Source organism: Thermobia domestica, chromosome 5 (assembly GCF_964235325.1).
Source record: "Thermobia domestica chromosome 5, izTheDome1.hap1.1, whole genome shotgun sequence".
NCBI classification, from domain to species: Eukaryota; Metazoa; Arthropoda; class Insecta; order Zygentoma; family Lepismatidae; genus Thermobia; species Thermobia domestica.
In genome coordinates, this window is record NC_137458.1 from 58,700,899 (window position 1) to 58,713,556 (window position 12,658).

The following is a 12,658-nucleotide window of genomic DNA, read 5'->3' on the forward strand; positions in this document are numbered from 1 at the left end:
TGAGATTGTGTCACTGACTGTTCGTCGAAACATATGGTTTATGCACGACGGTGCTAAAGCACATTTCGCTGCGGAGATGCGAACTTTTCCCAACGCATTCTTTCCGAACAAATGGATCGGCGGAGGACAGTGTCTTGGCCATCTCGCTCACCAGACTTTAACCCCTTAGATTTTTTTTCTGGGGTCACATGAAACAACTAGTCTATGCGACGCCGGAACAATCAGAAAAGGATTTGGTAGATCGAATTTTGGATGCTGCCTGGAGCATTAGGGAAACGCCAGGAGTGTGTCAACGCGTCCGCCGGTCCCTTCGCCGCTGCTGTAACCTTTGAACTGAAGTGGCGGTCGAAACTTTGAACACCTTTTGTAGTGACAGTTCTGACAACCATCCTCTTCTAATTTCAACAAAGAATCTTCTCTGTACCTTGCTCCCTACAATTCTCTCCGGTATGCAGTCCCGTTATACGATTTGGGACCATAAACATGAGCCTCTGTTACAACAAATATCGCAAGTGGAACGAATGTTTTGTTTCATGCCCGTCAGTTTAGAACATTGATTTTAAAAAAAGTATGGTAGTCGCATTTATATGATATACTGATTAAAATGAATCTGCTCAAACACTTATGTGTATTATTATCATTACATATTCTTTAGTTGTCTTTTAATAGTAGTTCTTGTTCAATTCTTGTAGTAGCAAAATTGGAAGCGTTCTCAAAAGCTTTGCTATATCATTAATATGAGCAGATCAGCAATCGGAATTTCTTTATTTTCTGTTATCTATCGGATTGTTGTGTACGTATTTTTTACATTGTACTGACGTGACGTTTCCAGTGAATTCTTGTAGAACGTTTTTACTAGTACTTTTTGAGAAGGTATGCAACCACGGACGGTGATTATTACCTCATCCGCCATCGTTTAATCTACGTGTATGAGTACTGATCTGCCATGTAGTATTATTTCTAGGCAATGAAACGTCTTTTACATGTTTTTGTCCACTCAATTTACGTTATAAAATGTACGGGAATCCCTAATGTCCTTTGGGGAATCCCTTGCGCCACCATTGCACAAATCTGAAAACTGCAAATTTGCATAGAGCAGGTATAGATCCTTTGACGATACCATGCCGCATCACGTCTACGCTCAATAGTTTGTGAAATATTTAACTCTAAAATTTGTTTTCCCACGCTTTCGGCAGCCCATAACACGTAAACGACGCGGTTTTCGCTCTATGTTTATTGGAACTTTTTTGTTTGTTTTATTCTCAGGAATCACTCCTCTGCTTTTGTACAACGAATTTTGCGTGAAATGAACAATATTAAGAACACATAAATAATAAATATGGTTATCGTACCTGAAATCCAATGCAATATCATCTTGATTAATTGATTGCGAGGTCGACAATGCAACTCGTTCAATACTATGCGCCACCAATAAGCACATTTGTTGCAATCTTCAATGAGGTTAAGTCAAACTTACATACACATTTGATTTTTATTTATTTATTTATTTTGAAATATGGATCGAAATGTTCAACAATTAACTATTGGCACTAAACAACACTATACATTTTTCGAGGTGAACTTTCACATTAAGGATTTTTCTATGTTCACTATTTGAAATATACTTTTTAAGTAGCTGAAAGAACAAATCAATGTAAAATACAAAAAGTTTAGACGCTCTCAATGCCATATAGCCAGCAAAATGTCCAGTTGTCCTGTTTTATTTTAGTATCTGTCATTAAGAATACGACAAGAATTTCGTTGGATTACGTTGCATCCACATTGGTTTACATGAAGTATACATGAAACATAAAGTAGCTTCATTAAATTTCTCCAGAAAACAACGAGAAAACTCGCACAAGTTTTAAGATGCTCTGCTAATGTATTGGACATGGTAGAAGTATATCACAATACATACTGTTGTTCAGACTTATTTAAAAGATATAACAATTACATAATTCCCATTTAATACTGGATCTAGGCAACTGGGACAAATTTTGTATTAAAGTTATTGGTACAATTTTCAGAGCTCTTCATAGTTCAGTGGTTTGATTGTTGATGGAGTTCATGTGGTTTAAATCCCACATTCTGATGCACATCCAAGCCTACGATAGACTCATTGGTGAAATAGGATGTTAACTTCAGATAATATGCTAACAAAGATAATCATTTTACTTTATTGTATGCATATTAACGCACTAACTTACATAACATATCGGATATTGTTACCTGTGCGTTGCGTTCTTACACGCATGTAACAATATTCGCCCTTTTATAATCATTTTGCTTACTTGAAATTCTGATTTCTGAAAATATCCTTCACTTTGATAGCTTACACCTTATTGCTAGTTACCAGCCACACATCAAATGGTAGAGCCGTACATTGTACAACACAGGTTCAAGTTTTACGTTATTTTGTTCAGGCAGTTGTCTTTATGTTTACACTGCTCTACACTGCACCGCTAGTATGTCGGTTCCATTCTATTTCCTTCTTTTTATTACTTCTATTTTTCCCCTCTGGCAATTAGGTTTCAGAGAAGAGCTCAAATTTACGAAATGGTATGTTCAGGAATCAGGATTCCAAGTAAGAAATGAATCCTTCAGTTTTGAAAACAAACAAAAGTCACTGGGAGCAAGATCAAGCAACTAAAGTGGGCGAGAAAAATACCGATCTTCTTATCCGTGAATCCTGTAAGATTTACATATATTCTTAACAGTTCGCTCTCTGTCCTCCACGAACAAAGCGTTAAAACTAGCGATGTTTTCTCTTGATGGTGACAAAAATTAGGTTACCTAGAACTGTGAAAATCGCCTCCAAACAATATTGTTAACAAGAATTTTAGGAATGATTAAAAAAATAAAAATAAATAAATAAAAGATTGCGATCTTGGCCAAAAATTAGTTTCTGGATCAGAGGCTACAACATTTTTGAACGGCCCCTAAATCGAGTTTTCGTATTTTTTACGGAATAAGCACATCATACTGAGTTGTGATAGTTTGGGTCTGGCTACATTATATGTAGTTCTCCAGATATAAGGCCTACAGGAAAACTTTTGTCTGAAATATATTGGATCTTTCGATCCAAAAAGAGCACTTTTTCCATACAATCCTACCACTGAGGACGATTGACGTCAGTTTTTTTTTCCCTCAAATTTATTTTTCTAACGTAAAGAATTTTCATTCACACACAAAATCGAGCTTCATATATCACTCATTTATACCTTAAAGTCTAAAATTAATTCACAAATAATTCATTTATTTACTTCATCTGGTTCTTGGACTAGAGTAAAAGATACGTAATATTGGTATGTACCCAATATTAAAGTGGAAGGTACATATTTTATATCTAAAACACAAATATGAAGACTTGAGTATAACCAAAAGGATACATTTGAATGTTCGCTAAAGAGCATGGATCCGCATCAAATGCAGATTGATACAACTTCCAATACATGTCAGCACAAGCACGGAATTCCTTCACACACTTACGCAGCTAAAACAATAAGAACAAAATCTAATTAGCCAAAAGGTATTTACACATAAATTGTGATAATACATATAATAGATACTTTCGTGTGATTATTTACAAAACACACAGATACTGAAAAACAAACTTTAGCTTTTTAATCACAAAAACGAAGGAAATAACTGATATTTTTCTCATATTGTATCTTTGAGAAAGAAAATCCAATACATACATTATTGCACTCTTTGAATTTCTATTTTTGTTCTATTTAATTCAAGATAAATTAAAATTGAAGGAAGATAAAATTCGGCATCTTCATCCATACTTCTTAATTAAGAAAAATGATGTCAGTCTCATTAACTTGATTTTCGATATTAATGTGCGGCAATTGAATAAAATATGATCTGAAGTAACTCTTACATTACCTGATGTGTAATATGTCCGTATCGTTGAAGCTCATCTCTTGTAGCAAGAACAATAGCTGCTGCAACAGCTGGTGGAGGCGACGTACACAACGCATGACAAGTATGAACAAGTTGTGCAACAGCCTGAAGAAATTCTCCTCTTAGCCTTGTATATTCAGTTTGAAACTGGAGCGTGTACACAGGAGTGCTTGCAGCCTGGAAATTTCAATTAAGATTTAAGACTAAATGGCATGACGTTCTGTTAAACACTTAACACAAAAACCTTACTGGGCACTACAGTTCAGTACTAAAGCGCACATCTGGAGTAATGAGTATATGGTGGACAACATTATGTCTAGATTTTTTCGGGTTTTCCCATTTCCTTCCATATTATCCCACCACTTTTCCATCAAAAATCACTTTTATTAATCATCTTTCTCCTTAAGCCTATAGGGCATAGTCGTGCGACTTGGACTAAAAGATTGATTTCATAAAAACTTAGTTATGAAGTATTACTGGATATGATATATGTAAGATGAAATCTACGGGAAAAACACAAGTAAACAAACATATATATAGTAAGAAAAATACTTTCAAAAGTAGACTTAGATGGGTGCAGAAACGTAAAATAAACAGATTTTTGAACTAAATGAATGAAACTCCTACTGTGCATTTCTTTGTGCATCCGTCTTTTCACAGATTATTTGAATTACAAAAATAATAATAAATAAATAAATAAAAAATTAAAAAATAAATAAAAAAATAAAAATAAAAATTACATGGTAAGAGCGAAGAACGAAAAGGATTGCAGACCAACACTTTCAAACTTGAACGACCAACTGGAAACAACATGCAAAATGAAGATAAATAAGAAGAAACCCAAAGTGATAAAGTGCACAAGAGCAGGACAGGAAGAGACAAGATGGAGAGAAAATCGAAGACGTTCTCCTATTTAGGAAGTCTAATATCCTCAGACGGAAGAAGTGAAAAAGACGTAAGTTCCAGAATAGCGCAGACTAAACAAGCATTCAATAGGAAAAGAGGACTACGAACATCAAGAAATGTGTCGCTGGACGTTCGTAAACGATTTATTAAGACCTTGGTATGGAGCGTGACGCTTTACGGATCAGAGACGGACATTGAGAAAAGTTGAAATATCCAAGCTGGAAGCATTTGAAATGAGGTGATGGCGCAGAATGCTGCGCATATCATGGACCGAACGGAAAAGGAATGAAGACATACTAAAGAAAGCTAATGAATGACGACAGATCATGAAGATAATAGGAAAAAGAAGAAATAACATGCTGGCCATCTTATTTGGCACTCCGATTAGATCACCGTGCTGATAGTGGGAAAGGAAGAAGGAAAACCAAGAAGAGGAAGACCAAGGATAGAATATCTAGATGTAGTTACGAAGAAGAGACCTTATCAAAGTATAAAACAGCTCTCCCAAGCGAGAGAAAAGTTTTAAAATTTCCATGTTGCCCATCAACCTATGGTTGATGTGAACAAGAAGACATGGTAAGAGTGGTGATTATGTAAATGATTCGAAAATAAGATGGTTATGACTGATGTTCTCGAGGAATGGTAGCCAAAAACTGTTCAATATGATGGTACTGACAACCGTTCCTTCTTGATGGAACTAGTCCGAGACGGTTTGAGCTATATTAAATATATTTTGCATCACGATAGTAACGATTATAATTGATCATGTCTTTGAGGAATAATCGTTGAAAAATTGTCCCATACATTATCATTCATTTCTCCAAGATTATCTGAAGTAGAATGAAAAACTGTGCACGTTCACGTTGATAGTGATTATTGTGTAGAAGGCTTTTAAAGAAATGATGCCTCCCTTGTCTCCCCCCCCCCCCAAATATATATACACGCTTAGCATTAGATGATTGAAGGAATTTCCGTTCCTTTTTCATCAAATTAGTTTAAGACTGTCTGAGCAACATTAACGAGTCACATCACAGTTATAATATTTATCACGTAGATGGTTTTGAATGATGGTTATAATCGATCATATTTTAAGTAATTGTAGTCAAAAATACTTTTCTGTATTCACAGGATTACCAGACTGAACACGTTACCATTTATTTCTGACTGAACAGTTATATTGAGCAAATTCTGAACAGTGACATGGATGGTTCAATCGCTCAACTCTGTTTTGCATTCCAGATACGTTTTTCTTAGTGCAATTTTAGCCCTCAAGTTGTATACTGTTAAGCTAACAGGAACCACTGAGAATCGAATCTGATACCACGTCAAAAGGAGAGTGTGTCATAGCTATTCACAGCCCTACATAAAATTCTCCCGCTCAACAGCTCTTTCAGTCCACGAACAGCTATTACAGTCATGTGACGTACATTCACTTGAATCATGTTTGATCAGTGTATTATTTTTGGCTTTCTTGACCAAATACTTGTAATTCAAGTATCTCCCCAACTATCTTACTATGATAAGTCAACGCCAAAAAGTCATGCACCCAGTCGAGAATAGAACTCTACATAATTAGATTTTGGATTTCTGGGCTTTTGGCAGCTATGGCGATGTTAGCTTGTCACGTATGAGGAATGACGTCCCTTGGTGATCACACTATCCAGGGAAAGGGAAGGAAGGAAGGAAGCAGCCTGGAACCTATATATTAGGTACCACGCCGGCATTTGCCTGGTGTGAATGAGGAAACTAAATATTCACAAGAATACTACTAAACAAAAATTCAAATACAGATGTATATCTGAAGCATTCAAATAGCGCAGACTGATTTTACTTATTGACTTGTATATATGAACAATATAGCAACTTTAAGAGAAAGAAATAAAACTCAGAACAACGTTACCTTTAAAGCTGCGACTGCTTTGCTGTAATGAGCTACTGCCTGATTAAGACGTGATACTAGTGTACTGTGAGATCTATTAAGAAGTTCTGCTTCACCTCGACTTAACTCCTGGAGGCATATCAACCAAAAGTGAAAATGTTCCGATGATACGTGCTGACTCAACTTCGTCAAGATACCGGCCGATATGCTATGGTGACCATATCTACAAGAAAAAAAGTTGTTTTAAGCAAGAAACTGTACTTTCTTAAAACTGAATAATACAATTCTTTTGCTTTCCCAGCGGGAACTTAGCTCATATGGTTCCTATTCCACGTTTAGTGTAGATCTGTGTCTCATAAAGCCTCTTTGTTAGAAAGGAATGCAGAGTACACACTTATTTGACAAACAAGAATTCCCTGACTTTCCAGCTCACGAGTTACAAGTTCCCAGGTGTATATATAATGTAAAAAAGCAACTATATTTTTCATAACCAGGGGTTCCTCATTTAATATACCTGTACCACGTATATAGTGTATGTGTATGTGTGTAGGAAGGTAGAGAAATTTTGCAAAACCAACAAATTTATTTTATAAAATATTCCTTTTCAAATATCCGGATAAAGCAAAAAGAGAAATAGGCTTCAAGAAGTAAAAATCTGTACTTAAAATTCCCTGACTTTTCCAGGTCAATGGGAGCTCCAAATAAACAAAAATAAAAATAAAATGACTGTCCAGTCAACACAAGTTCAGTGAAAATTTGCTGACCACATAAATCTTCTAAAAAAAAAAAAAAAAAAAAAAAAAAAAAAAAAAAAAAAAAAAAAAAAAAAAAAAAAATTAGCTTGAAGACCATTAATACAATCATAATAACAAAATTTCATGACTTGTATTACATCCATTTTAGAATTCAAAATTAAAGCAATACATATCTTGATAGATCTGTTAAGAATCTGGCTCCTGTACATTATTGTAAATGTCGTAATTCGAAGGAATATAAATTGAAGTGTGCAAGTGAGTGTATGCGTAATGAAGCTATAATTATTCTTTTCTTGTATATGTGACATCGCTAATCCTAATTTTCCACTAATCTCTTCACGCTAGCTTCGTTATACCCAGCTCTCATTTATCCTTTTAAACTCCACGGGTAAAAAAAACTCGTCACCACAGTTCTGTCTTATTCAGCTAATTAAGAAAATAAGCTTTAATAGAAAGTGCACTTTCAGGCAGATAAAATATACCTTGAAGCAGATCTTGATATTCTGTAGCTCGCCCACAAGTTCGTGTTCTTTATTACTTCATTTATGACAGCTTCAACATCAGATCTCCATTCATAGCCCACCATTGTTTGGAACACTAACGAACACAGCATCACCTAGTAGAAACAAACAGAAAGAAGTAATATGACGTAACATAGAATGTTTCAAAATGTCTTGTTTGGTTTGTTACATGATTTTTACATCTAACCGCTGTCTTGTAAACCAGGGATTTCAAACTGCGCGGCGTGCCTCCCTGGGGAGGCGCGAGGATTTTCTAAAAAGATCCTACAAAGGGACATATTTATAATGCAACACGCATACTTAACTGTACACACTTCTTTAGTAATACATACTGGACTAAGCCTTGTGGACTTCTGTTCCACAAACGATGAGGGATCACCTTTCCACCTTTGGTTTAAACGTATAAAATGCTTGTTAGATGACCACTAACGATCTTCTACTTTATCTATGTAGAATAGTTTGTCTTCTTAAATGTCTTTGGAATTTCGCACGAAGTCATGTTAGCTGAATGTTTCTTTCTCTTAATTTTCTGTTATTATTTTTGGGACGATTCTTGAGTTTTAATCTTTTCTAAAGTACTACCGCCATTCATGTATAGACTAATTTGTTTTATTTTCATTGGTCGAAGCCGTCTTGCGTATTGCGATTTCAAAATTTGTGCCGAGCTTTAATAAATTGTGTGACTCAAAACGAGCTCATACATCCCATTGACTTTGCTCAACATTTGAATGTGCCGGTTTTTATTATTTAAATTCCCTCTCTGCTCGTATGTTTCAATTTTAACATAAATATATGACAACCAAAATTTAAAATTATAAACACCGGCTAATAACATTAAGAGGTGTAGTTAGTGTGTACAATGTTACTACCTGTATTAATGAGATATTTCCATTAGCGATTCGTAAATGAAACACAGTTTATCGAAGTGACAGTCTTTCTTTTAGGGACACATGTATTTATGTTGTTGACACATTTCATTTTTAACAGTGGAAGCGTGTTCAGACTTTGGTGGTTGAGGGGAGCCTCAATTGCAAAAAAGTTTGAAAACCCCTGTTATAAGCCAAAAGAAACTAATGGAAATGGTGCATAAAGATCAAATAGTGAAATAATGATAAGTACCCGTGCTCAAAGTGGAATTCGAATCGAATCCGTAACTAGCACATCATGTTTGCAAACGAACTGAAAATGAAACCTTTTAAGTTTTACGTCCCATGGTTATGCCGGCTAGGTTAAAGAAGACGGAGATGATGAGAAATTAATGAAATGGTGGAATGAAGAAAGTGGGAAGAAACGAAAGAACCCCGAGAAAACCCATGCACACAGTGTTTGTCCACCACAAAGCTTACTTGGCGCGACCTGGACTTGAACCAACACCGTGCTTGCCACTTAAGCACTGAATAGTTATAGGCCAGCCAGTATATCAAAACTTCAAAAATCTATACTTAAAGATTAAGGTATTTAAAACTGATTTTAATCATTACATGTAAACTATTGCAAAATGAAGTATGCTTCTTCCTTGAGATAATGTGATTATTTTCTAACAACAAAAACTTACATTTTAACCTCATTTCTTTATTATATCTACCTAATAGAAAGGGCTAATCTTTTAAAAGGAAATCTGAATGTAAATATTACTTTATATTTCTCTTATACTTGATTATAATTTCAAATATAGCATACTTTACAATCTCAAATCAACATATTAGGACTTTTAAATGCCATATTTTGAAGTACAGTAATTTGAAGAATTCTAATATTCCAGGCTACCACGTGCATGGCGAGCATCAGATTTTTAAGCAGTCGCTTTATCGGCCTAGTATAACAATACAGTTTCCAGGGACGAACAAGCCATTTCACAAAATTAACCCAGATATGCCTATCGTCCTTTTAAAAGGACACTCTGCAATACTGACTTTAAGGCGTCCTCGTCCATGCTCTATCAATCCAATGTGCTTTCTACTGGCTTATATGTATACGAGGTCGCTTTCTTTTGTTTTAAATATAGATGGCGTGGTGGTCGCGTATTCTCACATGTGGTTAGAAGAATGGCAGGGAAGGACAGATGTCGTTCTAAAAGGATATATTTTATAAATACTATTGAATTTATTTCATTGTTGAGGGTTTGCGCTGCTTGAATAAAGATGAGGTATAATGTCGGTAATGATATTTATTTAATTTTCCTTTTAACGTTCTTGTAATTCAATTTGAATTCATAGTGCCCTTTAAAAAAGGACAGTAGGAACATAAGAGTCAAAAAATTACGAAAATCAAATATTGTGCTTCGTGTTGTTTTTATACAATTTTCATTTCTGCTACTATATTTACATAACATTTAACTGCATAATGTGCAATATGAAATATTTTTATTAAAATAAGATGATTAGTGTTCTCTTCAGCAGTCAGGATCATATTTTGAAGTACAAGGCCAAATATTATTCAATTATACTCCTCACAACATAATCAACTCTTTATCAGCATTATTCTATTGCAAACTAACCTAACTTTCTCTAAGAAATTTTAATTTAGATGTTGAATAATCAAATTGTATTTTATGGTGTACAAGGCACACAATGTTACTAAACATATTCCTCACATCTTGCGCAAATTTATCTATGACAACAACATTGTAGCTGTGGCTTCAAATGCCATACCAGCAACTCCCATGAATACTGCTTCCAGATTTTCTCAAAGGGAGAAGGCGAATGTTACAATCCAACAACCTCATAACGTATATGTGTAAAACACAGCAATGGGGGCGTTGATGGTTCCGATCAAATATCAGTTTGTATCGCACTACAATTCGAGGGGAAAAAATTGTACTTTCCATTGGTTATTTTACTACTAGACGCTGCAACACAAAACTCATGGCAGAAACACAGACAACGGGGAGGAAACTTGGTCAACTGACATTTCGGATAAGAATTGCACTGGCACTTTTGGAATCTAACAAATCCAGAGGGAAATGTAAACTCTTGCGCCCGTCCAGTCCTGAAAATGCAAACATGCGATTTGATCGTTGGATCATAAGCTGGTGTCTCAAGGAAAGCAGACAAGGTGCCGCAAGAAAGTGCCAAAAAAGTGTGTAAAGTGTGATGTAATCTTACACGTTGGTAAATGTTTTGATGCATACCACACGCCGAAATGAAAACAGAAGTGCAAGGAAAAGGATACGATTGAAAAATGCGCATTTTGATACCACTAAAGTGTGTATTTTGAAGAATAATATGTAATTTTTTCTAGAGTATGTAAAAGAAAGATACGTAATGAATAAATATATGAATAGCAACTGCACATATAGCTGGGTTCTTCGTTACTTTACTTGCATTCTTCCTTTCTTTGTAGATAACATTCCAAATAGTTGACAAAAGTTTAGTTTTCAAAAATATATTATTTTTATACGTGCATGTGCCTACTGTCCTTTTTAAAGGATACCCCCTCCCGGTGAAACTGCAAGTGGGGGATCATATTTTTTGCCTTTTTTCGTCGTAAGGCAGTAATATGAGCTAAAATAAAAAAGTTTAAAACAATTAATAGTAGAATTTTTTCAGGCATAACTGGGTTAATAAACTTATTAGATCATGCACACAAATACATCACGTACGAAAATTAGTTTTCCTCGAAGCACACGGTTACTCTCAGGAATTAAAACTATCGTTCTATTTGCGGATTTCGGTAATTTCTGAATATTCTTTGTATTTCCGAGCTTTCGACTCTCCCCTGGAGTTTTGGTCAGGGAATTTAAAAACAGAAAGAAGAAGAACAAAAACATAAAGGAATAAAATGCAACGGACTTGCCAAGCGAAGAACTGTGCTGGTAAACACGTTGTCAAGTACACCGGTAATCTTCACCATTTGTACTTCTTTATCCCATTGAACTTGTTCCTTTATGTTTTCTTGATATTTTCAACGCTTTTATTTCTATGCTCCATGAAAAGTCTCAAAGTGAAAGCCAAAAGGTTGATTTTTTTTTTTTGAATCAAGAGTTTTAAGTAAGTGGAACGATTGATAAGATTCCTGAGTGTGTCAGCATATTGTCTGTAATATATTTCGCGAAATCTGTAGATGGCCAACCCCCTCTCTCCTCTACCGAAACAATTACAGTGTCAATAAAATATTGAAATGAGACAATCATAATAGGTAAGAATTGATGTTTCTGCGCTTCTCTGTATTTAGGGTTTAGTACCGGGCAAATTTCGGTATTATATTTATTACAATTTCTACTCACTGGTGTCAATATGTTGAGCATAAAACACCAACTAATAATACGTTAACTCACCATAGTTTGTGATTCATCTGCATCATGCTGTAACAATTGGTTCATCTCCTGAAGTTTGGTTAAAATATTAGGCAGCAAAGCAACCAATGATTCAGGCTGCATTCCGCCAATAGCTCCAAGGGCTTCACATAAAAGGACACTATAGGAACCTACAAACAGGAATTTAAAATATTCTGTACATTAAACTGTAACTACTAGAAGTTACATATATATATATAAATGGATGAATTAGCCAATTTCCTTACACCATAGGCATGAAGTTAATGAAAATTCAAAGAGTAGTGTGTGGATGTTCAGACAGCAGACTAGATAATAGTCATGGCACAGCACAATATGGTAAGTAGGAATCCCAAGTTCGAGCCCTGAAGCAACTCTACATTTTTCATTCTTTGAATTCGTGAATGAAAATTGA

At 35.1% G+C, this 12,658-nt stretch overlaps 1 protein-coding gene across 1 annotated transcript in view; it reads right to left on the reverse strand.

The window, feature by feature from the left end:
• defl (Integrator complex subunit 7) overlaps window positions 1–12,658 on the reverse strand; it is an 80,418-nt gene that overhangs the window by 13,084 nt on the left and 54,676 nt on the right. The window contains exons 10-15 of the mRNA XM_081758699.1: window positions 12,247–12,395; window positions 7,932–8,065; window positions 6,716–6,917; window positions 3,892–4,086; window positions 3,390–3,493; window positions 1,353–1,451 (exon numbers count right to left, since the gene is read on the reverse strand). Coding sequence (XP_081614825.1) covers window positions 1,353–1,451; window positions 3,390–3,493; window positions 3,892–4,086; window positions 6,716–6,917; window positions 7,932–8,065; window positions 12,247–12,395 — 883 coding nt within the window. The remainder of the gene's footprint in view (window positions 1–1,352; window positions 1,452–3,389; window positions 3,494–3,891; window positions 4,087–6,715; window positions 6,918–7,931; window positions 8,066–12,246; window positions 12,396–12,658) is intronic.